General features: G+C 43.9%; 1 protein-coding gene across 1 annotated transcript in view; it reads right to left on the minus strand.

Annotated features, from left to right (window-relative positions):
• Window positions 1-26,151, minus strand: part of PTPRT (protein tyrosine phosphatase receptor type T) — a 1,692,228-nt gene that overhangs the window by 717,550 nt on the left and 948,527 nt on the right. Inside the window, exon 8 of the mRNA XM_086932257.1 lies at window positions 24,936-25,232. Within this exon, the coding sequence (XP_086788383.1) occupies window positions 24,936-25,232 (297 nt within the window). The remainder of the gene's footprint in view (window positions 1-24,935; window positions 25,233-26,151) is intronic.

Raw genomic sequence — 26,151 nt, forward strand, 5'->3', positions numbered from 1 at the left:
CTTAATAGAAGTTTTTCCATCATGCTTTTGTAACCAGAGCTTGACATTTTAAGGCACAAATCAAAAGTTCACATCATGGTGCTTTTTTTGTTATTAAAAAAGCTGGGAAACTGCGGCTGTTTTCTTCGAGACAGGCAGTTTGGGTGCTGCAATCCTGCCTCCCTGACAGTCTCCTTTTCACCCTCATATCTCGTCCAACACCCTTTCTCTCTCTCTTAATTGCTTTATTCCAGAACATATTGTCGGCACAGTGTGCTCCAACTACCTTGTCCTGGGCACAGGAGGATCTCACAGAGGTTATTATATAATATCGAGATTCTGTCAAAAACCTACAAGAGTATCGAACAAATAATGTTGACTACCACATCCTTAAAGTATGCATATATAGACAATATCCGAGGAATAAGCTTAATTGCACATCTGCTTATTTTGGCAACATGTACATTGTCAAGGCGAGTAGATGGAGTTAAAAAGAGTAAAGCTATACTCTGACATACATACAACTGTCTCACACTGCAGGTCAATTCAGGATATGCAGGAGAACGCAACTTTACAGTGGTTGCTGTGTTCTCATTGTAGTTTATGTGTGTGACCTCCCTGCATGTAAATGTTTTTGTATTTATAAAGCGCCTTCTACCCAGAGATATCATAGCGCTGTAGTCATACCGCTGTGGAACCCTTCCTTGCTTTCCTGTGAGATGTCCACTTCTGGGCACCCCCAAGGTGAAGCAAGGCATCCAAGCGCTGCTGCGGCCGTTGTGGAGATTAAGCAAGCTATTGCCCAGAGTCACAGAGTGGGACCCATGATTAGACTAGGCACCGAGGCGAGAATTATCAGGTCCGGGGAGATTGAGTCCAAGAGCCGCTGAGGTGGGAATTGTACCCTGGTCCCGGGCCAGACCTCTGCAGCAGGGTCTGCCGCTCTAACCATTGAGCCACGCTTCTCCACGCATGTTCCGGTAGTGTGTTAGGAGTGTGGGTGTGGAATCGCCTGGTGGATTCCTTTGAGTCTGTGGGTTCAATGGTGTCAGCGGGCTCAATGGTTCTGAGGTGTTTGTATCTGCCAGCATCTGAATGGCTGGAAACAGTAGTGTGGAGGTTTCTCTCTCTCGCTGCTACATCTCTTATCCAACAGCAGCAACCTCCCCTCTGGCTAATCTTTCTAACCTGAAGGGCCACTCAAATGTATCAATAATTAATGTAACAGCTTGTATTTAGTGTAGCGCTCAACCCTACACTTCTGTATATGAAACCTTCCTTTGGCTGCAGGTCTATAATTTATTTAACATAAACGAATCGCGAGTTCCCGGAAAGCTCAAGAGCACTGCACAGACACAGAAGTTGAGAACATAAAGATGTGAAGCCCTGGAAGAGCTGCTCAGTCAGTCTCTGGATGCCTCTGATGGTGTACCAGCTCAAGTCAGTTAATCTGCAAGCGGTGGTAAGGGAGCATGTGTAGGGATATAGTTCATCCTTCATGAAGGATCGCAGTATGAATAAGGATATATATGCTATAGAACAGGGGTCTTCAAAGTGTGGGGCGCGACCCCCAGGGGGGCCACGGAGTGATTGAAAGGGGGTCGCGCATTCCCGATCACACTTCTGCCAGGGCCCCACCTGACTACAGGAATTCAGCCCCCCTCCTCCCCCGTAGTGTCTCAGCTCAAGCTGCTGTGAGCTCCGCTGGGCTGTGTCTGCAGTCTTATCTCCAGCACAGCCCGGCACCCCTGAGTTTCACAGGTCGTTAAAGACCATTTGCATATTTACATACCTTTTGAAAACTGGTCACTGAGGCTTAGTTTTTTTTTAATAATTCCAGTACCCCCTGGGCCCCAACTCAGCCTTTCCCTTACATTTGTATTTTACATTTACTGCAATAGTGTGAGAATGTATTTCATGAAAAGAAATAATAAAAAGTAGGGTTGCCAGAAGAAAGAAATACCAGCTATTTTTCAACACACTGTTTGCTACCTCTCACATTTTGTTTGCTTTATATACTTGCACAAGTGCCACCATTGCCTACGTAACGTTTGTTCTTGTGTTTGAGTGTGCCATTTATTGCAGTATTATACTTTTACTTTTACTTTGTACGCTTTTGTAACCTGCACACATCACTTTTTCCTCCTGTAATGTACCGTTTGCTACCACTTGTATTTTGGTTGCTCGCTATTGTCACTTTTGCCTCATGTAACTTAACGTTTGCTTTTGTACTTTGTTCACTTGTAATTTTCTCCTCATGTAACATTACTGTTCCTATTGTGAAGCGCTCCGACACCTTCGGGTAAAGTCCGCGCTATATAAAAGCGCATAAATAAATACATTCGTAATGTGACTTTTCGGTCTTTGTTCCCTTTATCAGTCATGGGTCATTGAGGCAGCCCTAGAACACAATTAAAAGTGCTTTCTATTTATATTTGCTGTTCCAAGTATGCACAGATGAGTGCTGAAATATACAGCTTTACGTGACTGCTTATTTTTGTACCGTCTGGGACATCAAAATATTGAGCAGGCAACCCTAATCATAGGACTGGAAGTATGTTGCAAGATTAGAATATTTATTTCCTCCACCCTCGATCCCTGATTAATGTCATAATAGCAATAGTTTAACCTATATCTTAAACCCTACGCCGCAGTCAATGATATGTTGAGTTACTTCAAGTGTCTGGAAATGCACCCTGCATTCAGAGAACTCACTTCTCATTCTAGCACTTCACTTTCATGCTCACCCTGCATTCACAGAGATCACAATGCACTCACACTGATCACCATGCACTCACATCATTTACCCTCCCACCCTGCACTCGCAGTGATCACTCTGCAATCACAATGCACTTGCGTTGTTCTCCCTGTACCTCAACCTGCAGTCACGCTACTCATCTGCACTCATCCTGCACTCATGTGACACCTCATTCACCTGCCCCCTCACTGCTCAATTTGCAACTCGCTCAAACAAGCCCATCATTAACCATACATTCTTTCATCCCACTCTGCACTTATATCCACACTCAAATTCATATGGCCACCTCACTCACCCTGCAGTCACTCCTCTTTCCCTTCTCTCATACTGTTGCATCGCTCACAGTGCACTCACATGGGCACTCTTCTCATCCACAGAGGGCAGGGTTTTAGGGACCCCTGCTGCTCCCGGACAGGGCCAGGTGAGCTTCTAATGTGGCAGCACGTATTCCTGCTGAGTGGAAGGCCCATCACAAAGGTTGACTAGACATCTTTCTGATGTTAATTGCTGTATTTTGGTTGCAAACTGGTACTGTTTTATTGTGAGCAAAAAAATGTCAAAATAATGTTGCAATGCTATCCCAAAATACGCGGCATCACATAACATTTACATTTTCCTCTCACACAATTTAGTCAAGCCTCCCATGTAATTTGGTCCTCACCTGCCTCGTAATTCCAGAAGCCCTGCCTACAGGTTTAGAAATGTTTGTCAGGAGGGGGTCCTTATGACTGAAAATGTTGACAGGGGGGTCTCGGCACCCAAAAGTTTGAAGACCTCTGCTATAGAAGGACAGATAAAATATAACTTGCCTTATTCATGAAAGCCTTCATTTATCTTTTGTTACAGAATGCAAAAAGGTGTGTTCATCTTTTCATGCAGATTCACTAGTGAAGTAATTCTGGAACAATTAATTTTTAATTATTATCCAGCTGTGATGTTATGGGCTTGATATGTAGCTGTGAATTTGTGGTTGTTTTGTTTTCTGGTAGAGATTCTGGTTTATGATCTTACCCTATTAACAATGCCTCCTTGTTTTCAATGCAAAGACTATGTTTTGCTCTATCTCTAAGAGTTTGCTCGATCTAACGAGCATGTCTTTTTGTGTGCAGCATTCTGGGACACATATAAAAAGTTGTTGGGAGTTAATGTAGGAAGTTCAAAAAGCTTTGCATTGGCACCTCCTCATTATCCGCGTATCCTCAATGTTAAAAAAATCTCATAGAGAACCCAAGTTTGCTGAACATGTATTGTCTTTTTGCAGAACCCACCTGAATCCTATATTTTAGAGGAAACTTTAACACTTTGTGGAAGAACACTGTATCCTAACAGTCACATTTCTGGTTCTCTCTCTAGACATGACATCTAGGTGGTGCTGGAAGCAGCCTCTTTTGACTTATTGCCACTGGCTTTAAAAAAATTATTAGGTCATCATAATCAATCTCCTCTTTTTTCTCCTGTTTTTTTACTCGGCCACCAACACGGTTGACCTTCTACTTCCATTGGACAGCTTTGCACCCTCTGCCAATGTCTCTCAAGTAGACTTTAATGGTTTTTCCCTGCTCCGCTTATCCATCAGCCATGTGTACAAACATAGTCCTTTGAGTCCCCACCCAGTCATTCCCACTGTGGGGTTTAGAAGAGTCTGTCATATCTGTAACACATGTCTTTCACCTGTGCATGTGACTGCTCAAGTTCATCTACACATGCCTTGCTTAGTCTTTCAATTCTTTATGTAGAGGAACAAAAGATGTGCCTGTATCAGTGTGGTTCTTAGGTGGCACAGGATATTCACTGTGTCTGAGTATTTCATGGGGTCCACATAGTCAGAGAGTGAATAAAATCGCTATAGGTCCAGCCAAGTCTGATCTTGTATTGCTGGCTATATGCTAATCTCTCTGTGAGTAAATGGCTCTAAAGATTTATATATATAGTCAGTGAAACTAACTGCCTCACTCACTCAAACCAATCTCTCCGTCATTGCAATCTCATGTTCCACTGTTACTTATCCCTGCATTAAGAATTTTACAAGCTCTATATTTCTGCGGTGTCACTTTCTCAAACCCATTGCCCTGAAATTTTTGCCCCTCTCATTGACAATGAGATATAATTTCTTTGTTTGTCCCCAACCTTGCCTGCCATTCTAGCATCTATTTGACTGCACGCCTAAAATGCTTCCAGCTGCACTGTGATGCCACCGCCATCCCACAAGGGTATTAGCATGGCATTGACAATACAAAACCGTCAACACTCTTGCCACATAACCCCCCTCCCTTTTCGAACCCCTACCCATTTCTGAGTACTATACTCACGCCAATCCACTCGATTTTCCATTAACCATACGTTTTTTAATTCACTTGGTTTCAACTACTGATTTTAAATTCACCTCACCCTCTCAAAAAACTGTCTTGCTGCTAACTCTCAGTATTTAAATCGCCTTTTTTTTAATATCTTTCCATGATTTAAATTTCTAAAATATAACTTTTACAATTCACTTTCACAACATTCCCTGGTACTCGAAGTTTCATATCTAATGTACAAACAGTTCAGGCACTACACTCCATCTCAGGTTTGCTGTGCTATTTCACAGGCTCTCCTTGGCAGTCCTCCAATTTGCTTACTGCTATGTTTTCAGCCGTTCAGTCTCAGGTCGAGGGTCTTTTTGGTTATATTGAAATGTCTTGTACACAAATATCTGTTATCTTCTTCATAATTTGCAGCAATTATTTCACCTGACATCTAAATCTCTTTTCAGCCGAGTCCCAAAATATAACAAACCGGAAGTCACTTATAAAACAACAGTTCCATTGAAAGCGATTTCAAGATCAGGGATGTCCACCATAGATGTAGGAAAGCCTGATGCATGCAAACTTTTCAAGATATCCAGAAAAATAAATGTGCAGACAGTAAATCCAAATGGACTTCATTTACATAGTTGTTGGAAAATCTAGCATGGATTCGGCCTAAGCATGGGCGAATTTTGCGAATCTGGCGTTCGCGAATTTGCGTATTTGCGAACTCGCAATCCCCAAAATCCGCGAATTCTCGCGAATTTGCGGATTTTTTTGTTTTTATAGTGTTCGCAAGGGTTTCTGCCAGTTTGCGAGGATTTTGTACCAGTTCGCAATTGCGAACTTACTTGTCGGCACGCAACGGTCGCGACTATGTTGTTTCTACGTCTGGTTCATCATCACAGGTTCAGAGCACCCTCTGTTTCAACACTGCCACTTTCTGTTTCACCCATGCCACCCTCTGGTACATCAATGCCACCCTCTGGTTCATCATCATCACTGTAGATTATGGGGGGGGGAAAGCAAGCACACCTGCCCTGCTTCAACTGACATGAATTAATTTGGGGTTGATTTATTAATGTGTCACTGTTTTAAAATTCCAGTCTGGCACCTGCTTCCTTATCTGTAATTTTTTTTTCCAGGACCTTTGTGGCCTACTTGTAGCTATTCTATGATCCGGCTGTGAGGGTCAGTGCAGGGTCATACAATTGTTGCAACTAGCAACTGAACTCTGGAGGGGCCCCAGTCAGGAACCACTACAGAGAATGGTTACTAATGATGAATTTGAACTTTTGCACCTGCTGAGTGCTTTCAGTTTAGCAAAACTCGTTTTTCTGCAGAACAGCAAATGTAATGCCCCAAACAAACTTACTTGTGAAAGTTGATTTCTAATCCAAAAGCGATCTAAAGAAAGTCAAAAGGCCTCAAATCCAAAAAAGGGAAGGCAAATGTCAACCTGAGGAGTTATTCTGATAAAAATCATCATTTTCAGAAGGTCTATGCTGCTTGCTAGTGGATTTCTTGTGCAGAATTGCAAATTTAGTAATTTCGCGAGTGCGAGATTGTTGCTGCACGCCGCACCTACATGTTCGCAATTGCGAACTTACGCCGCACGCCGCAAAATTGTATCACCAAGAAAAAAAAATCCGCTGCGTGCGAATTTGCGGATTGTCGGTAAATTTGCGAGCGTTCGCGGATCGCGAATTTACCGAAAATCCGTAAAATCCGCGAGCGGAACGGATTTTCCGCCCATGCTTAATTCGGCCTTCTTGGACTTATGCTGGACACCCATAAACTAGGTGACATTCAGGGACATAGTACATGATATAGACATTCGATTTGCTGAGGAGAATGCACATGGTGCAGCAAAATTCCACTCTAGGATCTAAAAGTTAAAATAAGATATAAGTCAGAAAGCGCCTATCAGTTAAATGGGAAAATATATTTACAATGAAAACGTTAGTGAATGCATGGATCAATTATCCATTAGAAGATGAGGTAACAATAGAGAGGAATAATTAAAAAATGTTTCCAAACAGAGTGGAGCTTTCAAAAACAAATGTGAAGTTGGAGACCGTATGAGGTCGATGTGTTAGGAAAAGGCAGGAATACAGGCAGGCATGGTGGGCACAGTGTTACCTATCCACCAGTTCAACATTGCTAACATTTTCCATCTTTTCCAGTCTCACATCCCCATTTCAGGATACATTATCTTACCCTTCAAGTGTTCAAAATATTTTCTTTAAATTCCTGAGAAGGTTCTCCCACCCTAACATTCATTTTAATTCTTGACTGATCTGGAACAAGCAACCGCAAATGCTCCTCGTCAATCTAGTTTACCACTCGATGCAAGAATATAATCAGGGTTGCCTCACCCAACAATGTGACAGCACTCTGCCCTCAAGCATCATCTTCCCTTGGTAAGAAAGAATAGTCTCAATAAGCAGTAGAACACTAGTACTTATATTTAGCCCACACTGAGAACGTTTCTGACGTTTTTTTTTAAATCATAAGAGTCTAAATTAATTTCAGTCTCCTCCCAGATGAATACATGGTCGGAAAATTGTGGTCGTAAATTGTAAACTAGTATTTTTGTTCACAGTAAATCATTTTTCAAACTGACTAAGCACTAGTAGGTTGGTTCATAAAATTTTGAATCATGGTGGTTTACAATCCAACCTATTTCATGAATATTGATGAGGAAGGTCACAAACTGCAACTTACTACGATTGGAAGTCATCACGGGATGGTGGCCTGCTTTTGTCAACAGTGCACCATGTATGTGATTGCTTTTAAACCCTCCCATGCTTATGACGGAGCCGCTCCGTCATGAGCATCGGCTGAGCTGTGCTCATGACCGAGCGGTTCCGTCATAGCTCTGTTTCTCGTTTTCTGTAAAGGGAACGGGCTAAATTTAAAAATAACAGTTTTTTTGTCTGTTAATTTGAAAGTTGTCCCGCTACCTATTCTCCTAAAAAAATAAAAATTCACAAAGAAGGAGGGGTCCTAAAGGGAACCTTTCCCTTTTTTCTGAATTAGTTATCACCTCCGTTGAAGTCTTAGTAACTTTTCAATGTTTTGTGGCCAGATTTTATTCGCAGAACATTGGCACATGAGCATGGGTGCCAAACCTCCCGATACAGCGGGGACACTACCAATTTCAAGGCCAGTCCCCCCCCTCCTGATTCCTGCATAGACAAACCTGATTCCTTTGCGACTTCAGATGGCAGAGGCTGGTCTTGTGTGGCTCGGATTATGCACAGACAGTGACCTGCTGCTGTTTGCAAGTACACAACATTTCTGTCATGCATTCTCTGCCTGCCACAACGATTTCTCTGTGCTTCTGACAGGTTTGAAAAAAAAACATATTTTAATTTCTCATATCTGGTCCTGCAGCAGCACACTTGCAAGTCCCATACATGCCGATAGACCCAATGCAGACCGCAATAGAAGTCAGAGGGAGAAATACATTCTCTTGCCTATTTTTTTTAAATCTCCCACTTTTCTCTTTCAAAATATCTTCATATATGAAGAGTTCAGGACAGTTATGTCCAAGTCGAATTCTTAATAAAGACTGGGAGCCATACTTCTGTCCCATCCATCTAATTAAATCATACATGCCAATAGATCCTATTGAGGTGGGGAGGGGGGATGGCATTATTTGGCTGTCTCCCTCCGAAATTGCTTCTCATTCAATATAGGTCAATAAGAGAAATACATGCTCCCGAATGTTTTGTAATCTCCCACTTCCCTTTCATTAATTATTGGCATGTATGCAAGAGTACTAATTGGTTTTTGAAAGGTATGCCCTACACACACTACCTCTGGATACCAAATGGGTATCTATATGCAAACTCATTATAGGAGTCCGAAAAACGTTATCAGCTTCTATAATCTGATTAGTACATCTGAAAAAGCATTTTTACAGTTGCAAACACCGAATCAGAGTGTTTTGAAACATAAAAATACTCAGTACGTCTGAACCCATTTTCTTTCTCAATACACTTCATTTGCTGATCAACGATTATTCAGTGTACAAAAGATACGTTGGCTTTTGTAACACATACTGTAAAGTCTTAATGGCCAGGGCTAGCTCTCAATTGAATTAAAAAAGTTTGCACAGCTGTTTTGCTTGTGCTTAAGCTCATTGGACCTTCTTGCGAAGTGATGCATGTGTTGGGATATTAAATCCGCACTAGTGTTAATGATAAAGGGTGCTCTCATATCATCTGTTTTCAGCTGTTTTCCAGCTGAAAGTTCTCATTGTACCCAGTGTAGACTCTAACACGGTTCCCGACCCAATTAACCCTTTCGCTGCGGCGGCTATTCCGCCGCAGCGCTAACAGGGCGGGGCGGCCGCGCGGTGGCTGCATGTTGGTGACAGAACCGCTCCGTCACCAGCCGCGGTTGAGCTGTGCTCGTGACGGAGCGGTTCCGTCATGGCCCGCCCCGCTCAATAGAACGCGCCGCGCAGGCGCGAAATCAGTGCCGCGCAGGCGCGGCGGCCGGGCCATGACGGAACCGCTCCGTCATCAGCACAGCCCAACCGCAGCTGTTGACAGAGCGGTTCCGTCATCAGCATGGAAGGAGGGTCATATTGGTTAACCTATGCATGCATAAAAGTTTTTGACAAGGAGTATGACTGCATTCGCAAATTCACTTAGATCAACAATGATGCGTTTACCCTGTGGAGTGCCACATGTCTCCTCTGACTACTGGACTAAGAATTGGTAGATGAAAATATGGGATGGCACTGTGAATAGTCCAAAGGGGGTTCAGTTATCACTTGTGATGTGACTGCGCCTCTCCTCTGCTTCGAATAAAGAGCGCATGAGAGTCTTTGAACAAATTTGCCCTCTATATGGGGTACTTAATCAAAGAACTTCCTTAGGTTGCTTCCATCTCATTGACATCTCAGATGTCAGGTTGAGGATCTCCTAAGGGATCTCTACCCTTGCCTGTCATTTTAAACTTATATTTGACTCTGTTGAGTTATCCACAAAAGGGCTAGACTTTCCTCAGACATGGATAATACACTGGTGCATCCCACATTGCATAGAGGAGGTGTAATGCACCAACAACTGCAAAACTGCCTTGATCATATCCAGGAATAGACAGGTTGAAGCTCGCTGCAGTAGAATAAAACACAGGCAAGAGTGAGTCATTCACCTCACTTTGGCCATTTTAAACAGTCATTTACAAGGCCATCTTTTCTTCATTCATGCATCTGGGGTAGCCACAACTCCCCTTCTACCGAATGTAAGCCTTAAAGTAATTCGGAAATAGTGGAAGTACTCTCTCCAATTATTAGATCTTCAAGTTACTACAGGGTGTACCTTCCTACTAAGGAAGCTCTCAAGTCTCATGCATGCATGTGAAAAGATAAAGGGCAGATTGCTGGAAGAGGACCAAACAAATCTCAGATTGGAATCTGCAGTGCTCTCTATTGGGCTTTTCTGGCGACAAAATGAAATTCTAAAGGGCACATAACACTAAGCTACATTTGGATGCCATACTGGATTAAGCTTATCACTTGAGCAAATTCATTGAAATGTTCATTGGCCTAGGGTCACAATGGGATAGTTGGTAGGATTATTTGACCTTCAGATGTAATCCTGGAGCAGTCAAAGGTTATTTGAGTCAGAGAGCTGGATAGTATAACACCAGGAGTACCAACCTTCAAGTTTGCATGGTCTCCCATTCTCAAAAATAAAGGGGGTGTAGGGGCCTGCTTCCCATTTGTGATTTTTTTTTTCATTGGGAGTAGAGGGAGGTGCTGGGGGTCATTGTAAGCACTAAAACATTATTATTATTTTTTTTATGAAAGTCAGTATCCTTTAAGGACTACCTTAAAGAAAAGTATTAATTTTAATGAGATCACAGCCATGGTGGGCTGCTGCTCCCTCCCAGCTAGACACCACCTCTGTGATGGCCTCCGACTGTAGTGAAATGCAATTTGAGCCCCATCTCATTAATATTCACGAAGTAGGTCAGATTGCAGCCCCCTATGATTCAGATTTTTAGGATCCGATCTATTAGTTTTGCAATCAATCTTTTATGACCAGATATTTGTGCACCTGCCCCCTAGACTAAGCAATAATCAGCTTCTGTCACTGCGATCTATCATTTACATTGCCATTTTCTGAACTTCATTATAGACCTTCTAAATTCCACATATAAAGAACTTTCTGGCTTTAAGCTCAGGATACTCCGGTTGCACTGCATGGCCTAGAGTGGATTTCATTTTTCAAGTTGCTGTAACAGTATTAAGCCCACTCACTTTCTTTCCACATCCTATTCTCGGCACAACTATCCCTTCATTCCAGTGTCTCTCTATCTTTAATATTCACAGGGCTCCTGAATGCAATCTGCTTTTTCTTTGTCCTAGCTGCCAGGCAGTTTATTGCTTTTTTCATCTCCTGCCACACATTAGTGTCCTTTAACCATATCATTTGTCTCTCTTGGTTCCTCTTTTTTCACATTTTGTTAACTATTTACTCTTCTCTGCTGTGTTGTTGGACTCTTGGTGCTCATCGTTCGACATAACAAACTTTACCACCAAAAAAATTCATATGCTTTGCAGGTGACAAAACAGTTTTTTAAGCGTAGCTTGATAAATATGTAAAACCGCTAAAGATAAATTAATGTTTTCAGTTGCTCTTGAGTCCCAGTTGTAAGCTAGTGTGTCATGCAACACGACTTGCACTGAGACATACTCCCAGCCATGCCTTAATACGCTCATATCCTTTAATTCTATCTCAAGACATAGCAGGATTTATCTAAAGCAAAACAAAGTGTAAGAAATGTGGTTAGCGTAGAGGGGGAGATGAAACCCTTCTCAAGAAGCAACCACAATTCTTCTCAGGGTGAAGCCACAAGCAAACCCTGAATTAACCTGTGCTCACCCCTTGGGAAGCTTGGCACCGAGCAGTCAGATTTAACTCAGAGGGCGTCTGTAAAGTATTTGTGCAACACTTAAAAACAGTAACACATTGAAAAACACCACAAAAGGATACCACACAGTTTAGAAAAATAGACTAGTTTAAAATGAATAAAACCAGACTATAATAACAAAAAAACAATTGATAGAACTGGAGATATTCAATTTTAATTATTTGGGTAAAAGGGCATAAAGTGTCAACTGTGATAAGTGGTCTCACCGGACCAGGACAAAGTCACAGGTTCAGGACAATCCAAATAAAGCACAGGACAGGTAGGTAGGCCTGCTAAATAAATGCCCTTATATCCTGGATTGTGGAGCATTGTGAAGATCCACATGGAAGAGGCATCATGCAGCCGAAGGGATGCAGTGGTTTGAAAGTGCTGGAAGGCTGTGGTTCTAGGTCCTACATCGTCATCAAGGATCCTATCAACCAGGGCGTGAAATGCAAAGTCCGCAGTTGAGGATGCACCATGCAGTTGGGGGTGATGCGTCAAGTCTGAGGAGCTGCGAGGCTGCCATGAGAAGTCCGGCATCATCGTCGAAGCTGTCATTCACGAGGGATGTGAGGGCCTGTGCCAAGGATACAGCATACAGTGGCAGTTTCAAGGTCACAGCAGGTTGCGATGCAGGTCTTTGCTACGGTTCTAATCCATGCAGTAACGGTGATGCGTCGGTTCTGCTGCGGGTTGCACTGCACAGAAAAGGATATGTGTCAGCAGTTCCACTGGATCCACAGAGATTAGCAGAGCAACTTAGACCCACCTCCAAGGGTCCTGGATGGGGTAGCTCCACTGGGCAGGGTAGTCTCACAGTTGGCAGAGTCCAGATGCTGGGTCAAAATTGTTGAAGCAGTCTTTCACTGAGGATCTAGTCTGGAGGCCATCCAACTAGTCCTTGGAGTTACTCCAGAGGTGTAACACAGGCTCCTGCAGGCCCCATGGTGCGGGGGCCCGAGCTGCAGGGGGCCCCCTCATCACTGTACTCAGGCCTGAGAGCTCCGGATTAAATCCTTAGCGGGCCCCTCAGTGTACCTTGCAGGATGGCCCCCTCACATGTTGTTATTATTCTGGGTTTCTGGGCTCAAGAGATAAAGTCCCTTGTGAAAAAAAGGCAAAAGGGCGGCAGGCAACAGGTCAGCACAGCAAGGCATCAGTCCACCAAGGCATTCCTTCAGCAGCACAAGATGTGTACTGAGGAGTTAGTGTCTGAGGTCCAGTATATATACTCAGTTATGCCTTTGAATTGGGGGAGACACTTCTAGACGTTTCACTTCGAAGTCGCTAGGCATCCTGCCTTTGATATCCTAGCTCCAGACTAACTACCGGAGGTAGGCAGCCCTTTGTGTGGAGGCAGGACACAGCCCACTCAAATGTAATTAGGTCTAGGTCCAGACCTGCCCTCCCTTCTTGCCAGTGATGACCTACGCTCACTATTGTGTGTGGCTGTATAGGACGAATACACAAAGCTCACTGTCAGCTGCATCCAGTCATGTGACCCAGGCAGAGACTACAGGGACTAAATAACTAAGTCAGAAAAATGGCAACTTTCTAAAAGTGGCATTTTCAAAATTGTAATTTAAAATCCTATGTCATCATAAGTTAGGCTTTTACATTATAATTCCAAAGACACCAAACATGAACTGATCACCTGTTACCATTTGGAAAGTATAGCTTATTAAATGTAATAAGGTAGCTGCAATATTATCCTGTGGGAGAGGTAGACCGTGCAGTAGTGGGAAACTAATTTAAGAGTTTTTCCATACGAGGACATGTAAAACTTGAAAGTACAAGTCCAACTTTTTAAATACACTGCACCATTCCCTCTGGTCTATCCAGGGTCAACCCTAGGATGGCTTATATGTACTACATAGGGAGGTTTGGGCCAGGCAATAAGGTTTGTTTTGCTAGGTTAAAATGGCAGTTAAAACTGCACACACAGGCTGCAAGGTCGCCCATAGACATGTTTAAAGGGCTACTTAAGTGGGTAATACAGTGAGTACTGCAGGCTCACTGTTAGCACTTAATTTACAGGCCCTGGGCACATGTAGCAGCATTCTACTAGGGACTTACAAGCAAATAATTCAATATGCCAATTGGGGATTAGCCAGTGTTACCATGTTTCAAGGAGTGAGCACATGCACTTTAGCACTAGTTAGCAGTGATAAAGTGTGCAGGTTCGTGATGCCCCAAAACCGGTCCCAGGATGCTTGTTTCGGTTTAGGGAGGACCTGGCTTGGCTATTCTGTCTGGAATGTTCACATGAGACACAGAGTCAAGACTGATTTGCATATGGCTGGGTCTAAACTGGGGTGACATGGTGAGCAAAAGAACGATGGATTTAACCAAGATCTATTGTCTGTGAGTGAATGTTTGATCTGCTTTGCTGAAACCGGTCCCAGGATGCTTGTTTCCGGTGTAGGGAGGACATGGCTTGGCAATTTGGTCTGGACTGTTCCATGAGGCACAGAGTCACAGCTGATTTGCATATGGCTGAGTCTAAAATGGGGTGGCATGGTTAGCAAAAGAAAAATGGATTTGACCCAGATCTATTGACTGAGGGTGAATGTTTGATTGGCTCTGCTTTTCGTCCATCATGTGTGTGTCTTTTGCTTTTTCGAGTGTGCTGGGTAGGCCCAGACGTGGGTCCTGGATTCACTGTACCACTGGATTCAAGCTTGCCTGGCTGATGAGGGGTGATGCACCGAAACCGGTCCCAGTATGCTTGTTTACGGTCCAGGGAGGACCTGGCTTGGCAGTTCCGTCCTGACTGTTCCCATGAGGCACAGGGTCAAGACTGACTTGGATATGGCTGGGTCTAAACTCGGGCGGCATGGTGAGCAATGGAACAATGGATTTAACCCAGATCTATTGACTGGGGTGAATGTTTGATTAGCCCTGCATTCCATCCATCATCTGTGTGTCTTTTGATTCCTAAGGCCAGCAAAAACGAGAGCAGCCAAAAATGGAGGAGGAAGGCAAAAACGGTTTATGGGAAGACCACCCTAAGATTAACAGGTCTAACTCTGAGGCCCAGCTTGTCCCCCGATCCCCTCCATATCCTGGATGAATTTGTCAAATGTGACATCAAGACAGAAACAACTGTCATGCAGAAAATTAAATTGGGTTCTCCCGCTGACCCTGTACCACCAAAATTCTTTTCCACAATTGCACCAGAACTATTAGGAAACCTAACAGACTTATTTAATAAATCACTTGCGGAAGCTGAGTTTCCTAAAACTTGGAAGGCTGCTAGGGTCAGAATTATTCTAAAAAAAAGCACTGTGGACCCTAAACTCCTTTTAAATTACTATCCCATTTCAGTACTTCCTTAATTCGGAAAAATGCTAGAATCTCTTGTAAATCAACAGCTTGACAGTCATCTGGAAAATCATGGACTGCTGGATCCCTCACAGTCTGGTTTTATGGTGGCACATAATACAGAGACAGCTCTGGTCGAGGTAACAGATAATATCAGGCTGGCCCTGGACAGATGTCAGCCTGTCATTCTTATACTGCTCGATTTGTCCGCTGCCTTTGACACCATCTCCCATAGCATTTTAGAACATCGGCTCTGGGAGATTGGTGTTAGGAGGAATGCCCTCAAGTGGTCCAAGAGTTACCTCACTGAGCGAACCACTACAGTACAAATGGGAAACACTGTCTCATGTGAAAGATCGGTCAAGATGGGAGTGCCACAGGGCTCTATCTTGAGCCTGACTCTCTTTGATCTTTATATGATGCCGCTGGCCAAGGTGATCAGATCTTATGGTTTTGATGTCATATCCTACGCAGATGACACGCAGATTCTGGTCACTCTTGGCCCAGACCCTGTAGAAACTAAGCAGCGCTTTAAAAAATGCATGTCCCATATCGACAGATGGATGCGTTCCAACCATCTGCAACTGAATAGAGCCAAATCGGAGATTATGCTCTTTGGTGAGGCTCTGGAGCACTGGACCAATGATTGGTGGCCTGCTAACCTCGGCCTCTGCCCAACTCCCAAACAAACTGTACGGAATTTGGGTTTTTATATGGACAATCAATTGTCCATGAAAAATCAAACCAACCATAACATTGGTACATGTTTTGGAGTATTGCGTAATCTACGGAAGGTATTTAAATGGATCCCTGTTGAGGCTAGGAAACCATTAGTACAGGGACTAATAATAAATCAGATGGACTATGGAAATGCCTTGCTATTCTCAATTAATGAATGTCATCTTAACAGTCTTCAAATTCTGTAGAACACCACAGCCAGGTTGGTCCTAAATCTTCCTCCCAGATCTCCTTCTGCCCCCTGTCTAAGATCCCTACACTGGCTCCCCGTCAGAAAACATACTTTATTCAAGATCCTTTGTCTAATACACAAACATATGTATGGCAAAGGTCCAGGATACTGGTCCAAAAAATTATGTTGGTACCAGCCTCGGAGGAGGTTAAGATCTAGCAACCAGTTACTGCTTACTCCTCTCAGAAGTCGTACTGCCAAAAAAGGAGGGAGATCCTTTTCCTTTTTTGCCCCGACATCCTGGAACAAAATCCCTTTAAAGTTGCGTATCATCTCCGATCACAACTGCTTTCGCAAGAAGCTGAAGACATGGGTATTTGAGAACTAGCCAAACATTCCATCAGAGCCAGTCTGCAAGCGCTATGAGACTTCGAGTGATGTGTGCTCTGTATAAATGTCCCTGATTTGGTTTGATTTGATTTCCAGATAGCCAGGTACAGGGCAATTTTTCCACAATATTCTTGTTGCTCTTTGTCTACAAAGACTCAGGGTTGGATCACAGTGAACATCTCAACAGGCCTGTGCCTGACATTTGGCTCACACAGAACCCCGTGCATTTTAGATGACTGTGCATTCCAGAAAATACCCTTCCATTGGCAATTCCACTCCGAACACCCACTTACAGGTCCCTCTTTTTTAAAGGTGGGCGAGCCACTGAAAGGCTGAGCTAGGCTCAAGCCTGAAGCCTGGCTCTCGGTCCTGTTGGAACCTCAAGCCTATAACAAGCTGAGCTTTCATGGTGTTTCTGCCTCCCTCCCTCTACCCGGGTTGTTTTGTTATGGCCAAAGCTGCTGACTATGGAATTCGGGAACCAGGTTCTAGTCCCAATCTCAGCTCAAAATCATTTGATTCTGGCCAAATCACTTAATTTTCCCATGCCTATAAACAATGTATGTGGCCTTGTGTAATGTAACTGGTGCTCATGTAAAGCGCTCTAGTACCTTCGGGTCAAGTTCGAACTACATTTTGAAAGAGCAGAATAATGCACTAATAGGTAAAACATAGCCTTAATATAAGGAAAGACATACAGATACCCATTTACTGTCTGGTTTTTTTCAGAGTGTAACCATAAAGCCTGGAAACATCATGGCCAACCTGCTTGAATTGAATGGTTAGGAAAATACTTTATTTCACCAAAATACTTTTTCTTCATTATCGAGTGTGAAAGCATTTTAGAATATGCGGGTTTATACTACCTGTTATTCAAAACTATTTCTGAAAATAAGCACTTCCCAATGCAGTGCTGTATTGTGCCCTATTAATGTTGAAGCTTCCATATGTGAAGGAAATATATTTTTTTAACTATGAAGAGATAAAGAGACTGTATCAGATTGATTTTACCTGGTTTGGTATATGATTTACATAACACCTATTTTGAGGGCTGGGCTCGGACTTGGGCTCTAAAAGCTTAGTCAGTCCCTTGGCTCGGCTCTCACTTTTAATGTGTTGGCGCTTTCCCCTCTACCTCTTTCATTACTTATTTTGCTACTGCCGTCGTACACCCATCGTCCTTCCATCCCCTCGCCCTACAGGGCCCTTCAGTTCCCATTGTACAGCCCCATCTCCCTTTCCACTTTTCCCGCCCTCAGCAGCACACCTAATTCTGCAGCCTTCGGCGCCAATACAGGATGAGTGATGGCGCGTGAATCCTCAAACGAGAGGCCTTGACAAGCAAGGCTCTCAATGACGAACTATTTCTGGACAGAGGGGATGGTCTCGTGCTGCTGACTGCGCTCACAGCTGAAACCGCGCAGCTTTGAAGCTCGACATACCCGTCTGCGAACATAACTCTTAAGCGTTCCTTCTCTCTCTGTACCTGGGGCCAACTAACTCCCTGATGGCGGGTGACAGTAAGCAGACTGCCTGAATTTCCCTATCGCGCGCCGGGCCTGTCGGAACCTCGGCAGCTGACTGTGGCACCTGCCGATGATTGGCGTGCGTGTGGTGCGGGGTGGGGTCGACTCTTGGAGATGAGAAAAAAAAAACAGGCGCGCGCCTGCGATATGGCACTGTCAATCAAGCGGATGAATCAAGGCTACGCTTGAATCTCTGTATGATAAGTTGTAGGATGCAACATTTACACCGCACTGAGATATAACAGAGTTTTACATACTACGGCATTACAATTTATCATTTGTTTGTATCTTAACCGTTGTTCAGGATACATCGATGTTATTATCCAAGAGTAACTATTGCACTGTTCGAAGAAGCTGCACAAAGGCGATGTCAGAGTATTTGTTGACCTTTTGCTACAAGTTGTTGGATAGCTGCGGGAAGGTTTCCAAAGGGGAAGTATGGGGCCAATCTATTTTGTAAAAGTGTTGTCATAAAAGTGCTGCAGGAAGTACGTCCAGTGCCCAATTCTATGATGCACCGAAAAGCGCCTCGACGCTTCGTCATGGGTAGTAAGCGCTATATAAATACCGTTACAATTACAGTGTCATCAAATTGGTATACGACACCAACTGAAGGAAATAGTCCAATAGCCTGTTTACGCGAGGCAAGGTTCAGAAGGGGCAGAGGAGGAGTGAGTGTCCAGAGTAGAGCGCGAGAGAAAATCTCACTACATTGATAATAACCTAAACCAAACTTCCCTTGACCTGAATAGTTCATGAGCTAACAGGCTCTGACACAAGGTGTGAAAAGAAACATTATCTGCGCAAATCACAAATCATGGTTTGTGCTGCACGCGAAACAAAAAAAAAAGTAATAAGCATTGTTCTTTGCTTTCTGGGTGTGTATTGCATGTATGCACCCTTTGTGCACATATTGACATGAGATGCACAAGTCCAAAGTTAAATGTTGATTTTAGACAGGTTGTAATGCACTATTCGCCTCAACTAATCATCATACCAGTATAGAATTGCCCTCATCGTGGTGAGATTTCTCCATGCAAATGCTGCATTCGCCTCTGGTGCTTGGTGCTTTATCCCTAATTAATACTCCCTTGTGAAAACAAATGTAACTCCCTTGTTAAAGCCCATGTAGTTATTACATTAACTACTTCACCCCCATCCAATGCAGAGACAGTCATGTAGCCCATCTTGACTATCTTTTCTTGCAGAATTTCTGGGACAAGAGACAAGAGTGAGCGCTTGTGTGAGTGCATGTGTGTGAGTGAGCATGTGAATTTGCCGACTGACACTTCCCCACCTGCACTGCAGCGTCCAATTAAAAGGCGCTGCAGTTTGAGGTGGTGAACTTTCAGTGGGCAGGGTGGGAAGGTGAGCAGGGGTAGTTGGGGGGTGAGGTTCACCCCGTCCCGAAAAAAGGCATTCGCCCTGGAGCATAAGCCGGCGTATGTAGTGATTCAGTGCTTGTTCCGCGCTGAAAAGCCAGTGAATACAGGGCCGGCTTTAGGGCACTGCATCTGGTGCGGCCGCACCGGGCGCTGACCTGTGGAGGGGGGGGGGGCTGATCTCAGGAGGGGCACTGTATTTAGTAATAAGGTATGATTGGAGACATGAGGGGCACTTTTGCCTGGTGGTAGTAAGAGAATCAGAGGAGGCGGTCATAGGGTGTGGGTGCGCTAAAAAGTATTGCACTGGGCGTCACCAGCGCTAAAGCCGGCCCTGCATGAATACCTATGTGCATGTCAATGTGTGTGGGGGGTGTCTTCATGTGTAGGTGAGAGAGTGTGTTTAAAGTACCTACAGCATACAGAAAGAACGCTGACAGATACTGTGTCACCAAGTATTCCGTGCTCAGCGAAGTGCCAACCTCACACATAGAGAAGCCACAAAAATTCCCACTCAGAATAACCATATATTGTGCCCAGTAAAAGGACTTTCTACCCCATATTGAAAGAATTCAGATTTGCGCCCACCTCAGCAACACTGCATGCTCGTTGGCCAGTAAGGCTGTTTCCCTGATTGCCCCTTGAAAGAGGGAGAAATGCACATAGCCTTTTTAATCTGGGGACAGATGTTCAGAGCAGCAGGGCGGTGCACCACCGGCATATGGGGGTCACACTGCAGTGGGGATCATTCACTTTAACTCTTCCACCACATCCCCAACTTGATTGGGGAGTTAGAGCCACAGACAGAGGATTTGGGTGTGGATTTGGATATCTGTTGGCAGGCAGTTGTTCTGTGGGTACAAATATTGCAGGCAGGCCCTCTGACGGGTGAGGCGAGTGATGAAGGCAGATCAAGAATGTTGTGGCAGACAGCTCCAGTTGAGAGTTAAGGTTGTGCAAGCTGTTGGTCTGGGCAAGCCAGAATTCTCATGGGCATTGTATCAGACAGGACTTATTAAGAGGAAAGATCACTTCGCCTTTCAGCAGCCCTGGTGTACAGTACAGGACCAAGGGCAGGGGCAGACTGGAAGATGTTCATTGATGGCCAGGGTAAAGTAAATTAAAGTGTAGTTTCCATCCAATCCAGAGCCAGTGCATATGGGAAATGACCTTGGCAAAGATAGAATCTGTAAAGTTTAAGCTAGTGTGCGTGAAGATGAACACTGCCTGAGATAGTTAGCAAGGCTGTGCAAAAGCACATTTTTTTGTGCAAAAGTTCATGAAATTCCCTAACAATTTCACAAATTGCTCAATGTTACACTTTTTGAGGAAAATGTGGTTTGCCAGTATTTCACGTGAAGTTTCTCAGAGGACCTCATACGTTACTTAAATACTAATTGCAAAATTTCATTTGGAGACTGGTTCCAGAAGAACATGTTTTTGGGAATTTTCAATATGAACAAATCTCCTGTGTGCAAACATTGAGGCAAATTGTGAATTGTGGATTTCAAGAAATTGCACGAATTTTGCATAACTCGAAATCAGCGAACTACACAAATCTTAGCAGCGTAATCTAAATTTCATTCAGATCTAAATGTATGATGATGAGACTAAAGGCAAACAGTGGGAACATAAGTGGAGGCACACAGAGGTAGAAGTCGAGGGCAAGTTTAGCAGGTTCTGACTATCAAAAAGGAGACCATAGGCATGCGCTGAACAAACATCATCGTAAGTGAAGCGAAGTAGCTTCAAGGGATTCTGGAGCAGAGGAATGAATATATTGATAGGACATCTCCAGTAGTGCACCTCAATCACTTACTGCTGGTTTAGTGAGTAGAAGAAGGGTTTCTTAAACGTTTTCAGTTGATATTGAAGTAGCAGATATTGGTGTGGATGTTCATAAGGAGCACATTGCCCAGTTATGAATAGCTGTAAATTGAAGGCTTCCTTTGAAGATGTAGCCAGGTATGTTCATTTTGGGGAACATCCTTTACCACAAAAACTTTTACAACGTGGTACCATTACCACGCTGGTTTTACAACGAAAGTTTTTACAACGACTTTCGCTGGAGGGCGTTCTAGGATAGGGAATAGTTTAATTTACTATCCAACACCTTCCCTACTATCCACGGGGACTGGAGTTGGAATAGCAAATTAAACTATTCACTATCCAGCGCCCCCAACGGAAGTCGTTGTAACGACTTGCGTTGTAAAACCTGCGTCGTAACAGTACGTGTTGTAAAAGCACGCATTGTACCGTCATACATCTGTGCAATTTGCTAAGCTAACTGGATTACAACAGTGCATATTTATTTCTCAACTATGAATCGCTAGTATAACCCTCAATAAAAAAAAAATCATGGGATACTCAGCGCAATGGTGGGACTGGTGCCACTCAGTAAATGTCCACCTCAGTCTCCCATTTTGAACCCACAATATCTCCACGTCCAGATCCCCTGCCGCTCGCCCAGAAAGCCCAATCTGCAGAAGCAGTTTTGTGGCCTGGACTTAATGATCATAATATTTAATTTTGAATCATGACCAATAGGCCGGCTTGGGCCAATATGCCTGGTCCGCTACTGGCATGCACTGTTTGAGCTTATCTCCTTGCCATATACCAGTTTAGGTGGAAGGGTTGAGTCTTCTAAAGTGTCATTTCTGACTACTGATCTCTCCCTCAAGAACATCCTGGAGCGGGAAATTGTTCAAGGGAGGCGGAGCATGCATAGTGGAATAAAATCGTAACAACTCAGCAGCTGATCACCTGATGCAATTTTCCGATTTTCTCTCATAGAACATGCTTAAAACATTTACACACAGCCCTAGATATAGCATTTTGGGACAGTAGAGTGTTCCTTGATCAGCATAGGATAGGTCTCTTGGTGTAAAGTTATATTTTGCTGTTAGTGTACTGTGGAGTATCTCTGTGGGTGTAGTGAAAATGGGCACTTGCAGGTGAATCCAGAATGACTGTGTGAATCAAGAATGACTGAGTTAATAGGAATGGATGAAGTCCAGATTAAAGTGCAGAATGTTACAATGATAGAAGAGCTGAAAAGGGGGTGAAGCAAGCCAACAGAAGCATAAGTACAGTCAGTGGTGGCTCGCTGTGGGAGTGTTGCGGGGTGGTGGGGTGGGGCAGGGGAGGTGCAGGGTAGGGGGGTAGTGGAGTCTGACAAATGACTTCCACGAGTAAGGTTACCATGCGCTCGCTGCATCGCCGAGTTGGCGATGCAACAAGCGTAAAGTAAATAGTTTTATTTATTTATTCACTTACCTTACTCGTGGACATCGTATGTCTGACTCCACTACCCCCCACTGTTAAAGATTAGACTGCAAACGTCAACATTATCGGCGCCATCTTGCCCCTTTCAAGCTCATTCGTGCGCGTAGGCGGCGGCCATTTTAAGCACCATGACCTTTCTGCCCCTCGCTGATAGCCAGCGCGTCTCTCTCTCTCTCCTAACCTCGCAGGCATCCCCCGCACGCTGACAACCCCCTCGCTCTCACATGCCTTGGGTCATAAACCCCTCTTCAGCGCAGATCGTCCTCAGAATCCCATCCTGTTCCCAGCGCGACACCTCCCTTCATTCCTTTCATAGTCTCAGGCCCTTTGATGCAAACCCCCCTTTTCCTGTGTGCCCGTCTGTCTTCCTTGTTCCCAAGCCACCACCTGGCCCTGCGGATACTGTTTATTACCCCATACAGTAGGAAACCTCCCCTCCCCATCAAAAGACCCTCGAGCCGATCAAAAGCCCCCCACTCTATGAGATCCGATCAAACTCCACACATTCCGTGAATCGGCGGAATGTCCAGCTGCGCGATAATCATCACCTGTTGTGACCGGGGTGGGGAATTCAACTGTAAATGTATGTGGGAACGGGCCTGAAGGGGAGATTCCGAGGATGTTCTTTCACATATCAAAGTGTTGCAAGAATGTGTTACGTGCAATAAAGATCATAAACCTGTGTATAAGAGGCCAGGCCTCAGAGATGGGGTTAGAGCACCTCGTGACGATACTTGCTGTCCGAATTGATGTGTTCTCCTCCGGAGAGAATAAACCCTCGTTTCCTGCCTTTCAGTCTCCAGCGCCTGCTTCTTCATTGATTAATATTGGTGGGTCATTGAGGCGACACCGCCGGGCAACACTAAAGGGTCTTTGGTCACTGGTTGTCTTTGCACCCTTTAACACCACCCTGCCCCTCATCAGATCACTGCCCGCAACACTCCCACGGCGAGCCGCCACTGAGTACAGTATAATAATGCGAAAAGTGGGTGAAGAAAAAGGTCAAAGCACAATATCACTCTGGTTGAATGGCATGTTTAGATAGGCATAGTATGTGGTAGGGCCAAAAAGGCAGAAGTACGCTGAGGAAGAATGGTGCACAAAGGAAATGGCAAGGGTATGATGGCCGCAATTCATGGTAGTCACAGAGAGGAAGGAGTATACGATAGGGGTGCAGTGGGTGGAGTATATGGCATTGAAGGACTTAACAATTAATTAACTGAAAGGAGACTGATACTCCCTGCACATTGTTTTCATTGTATTTTTTTTGTTATTTGTAGATTTAAGCCCCCGAAGAAGGGTCGTTGGTTCTTGAAATGCATTGGGTATGGATGCTGAACAGAAAAACATGATATATATCTCTCAGAAGAAATGTATTTTCTGTGATATAAAACAGAATAAATGACGTTGAAGTTTTTTCTCTGAAAAAGTTCTCTCTTTGGAAAACTGTTTTTGTATATGTCAATGAAGATATGTATATAACATGTTTATTTAAGATGTATTACGTGAATTTGTTGTGTTATATTGGAAGCATCTGCTCACAGAAACAATGCACAGTGGTCAAGTACAAGTACTTGAATTCTGTTTGTGTAATATGTGACATGCTAGACAACATATTCACCATTGTAGCACGATAGATTAAGTTATTAGATTCTGATAATTAAAAAAAATAGAGAGTGCTCCACTTTCCAAACACAGAATGGAGTATATGGCAAGCAAACAGTGTGAGGAGCACCATCTAATGGCACAGAGGGTGGATTCACGAGAAGAGCACTGGAGATTTGATGGCAGGTGTACAGTGGATGGAATTAATGGTTGAGGTTCATGGGCGACTTACAAGGTTGAAGCAAATACACTGAAACACTCAAGAGATGGCGGTTAGCAAAAATAAATATTAAAGTCACAGTGGTCCAAGTTCTTTGTATTGAAACAGTGGCTCAAGTGCATGTTAAGGCACATGGATTGAGTACACAGCCGGTGCCCATTGGGTGAAGTGCATATAACCCGTAAAAGCAGAATAAGTGAACTGTTGTAAGGGTATAGGAGAAAACTTGAAATAGTGAATTAAAGAGGTCAAAAAGCTTATAAAGTATTCATGGGAATGCATTTTATAATGCCTCATAAGGGATTTATATAGAATCCAGTTAAAGGTCTCACCATCTTCCTCAGTTTGGACCACAAGCTCCTCACTTTCCATTTTGCCTTCCGGATTGGACAGCACCAGCTTGACTCGAATGGTCATAAATGGACGCAATCCCCTCAGAGTGTAGTGGGAAGAGGTCTGGATGATCTCCTCAGCTTCAAACCTCTGCTGATTGAAGATATATTGATACTGTACTGTCAGATTGTAGCTGTGACACCTGGTCACGGCATAGCCAAAGGGCTCCCACTGCAGGGTCAGCTGCCGGGAGCGGATCTCCACCACATCAACAGTCTGGGGCCCGTGAACTGGATCTACCAATGGGAAGAAAAATAAATCAGGCTGGTTAGAAAAGAAGAGGTCATTGAATGCTTTAAAATGCATCAATCAATCAATAATCGTTCTCAATTTCAAAAATATTTTAAGAACTGCTCATCATTGAATTGGTTATGACGATATGCTTTTAAATATCTGTATTTGCTGTGAACTACAGATCTAATTTAGAGTTTTCATGGACATGTTACTTTATCACATTTGAGACAAATGTCCCATCCCCTTTATTGCAAGTGTATTAGAATATTAGAATGTTGGGAGATCCATTAAATAAACAATGTGAGTGCTACGGGCTTCTAATGACTGGTAGAAGCCCAGAGCTCCCACATGCCAATGTTTGACTTTGTTCACAGCTGTTGCTGTGAAAAAAAGACCTCCTCGAGCCCAAGGGGATTTAAACCCCCTTGGGCTTAGAGAGAAGTTTGTTTTTAATAATTAGAACATTTTGCCTTCTAGGTGAGTAATGTTCTAATTGCCTTAGAGCCCGATCTACCATATGTTAAAGGCCCACTCCCTTGTTAATGATTTAGAAAAGGGGGTGGTGATGAACAGAGTGTCTGAGTTAAACAGACCACTCTTACCCAGTCCAAAGATCAGGGCTTGATCCATCACCGTTATTTATCTCACTGCCCCATCCCAGCTCAGAACCTGGCTATATGCAAATCAGTCTGTCCCTGGCCCAGTGCATCATGGGAACAGGGCAGACTAAACTACCAAGCCAATTCTTCACCAGAAAGGAGACAAGCTACCGGGGACCGGTTTCTGGCATTTCAGCCTTCTTCGGCCCGGCTTGCTTGAATCCTGATGGAGCAGTGAGAAAGGGACTCATGTCTGAGTATACCCTGCCACACCTATAGTGGCCAAAAACGATTTAGAAAAGGGGGTGGTGATGAACAGAGT

Source organism: Lissotriton vulgaris, chromosome 7 (assembly GCF_964263255.1).
Source record: "Lissotriton vulgaris chromosome 7, aLisVul1.2, whole genome shotgun sequence".
In the NCBI taxonomy this organism is placed as follows: Eukaryota; Metazoa; Chordata; class Amphibia; order Caudata; family Salamandridae; genus Lissotriton; species Lissotriton vulgaris.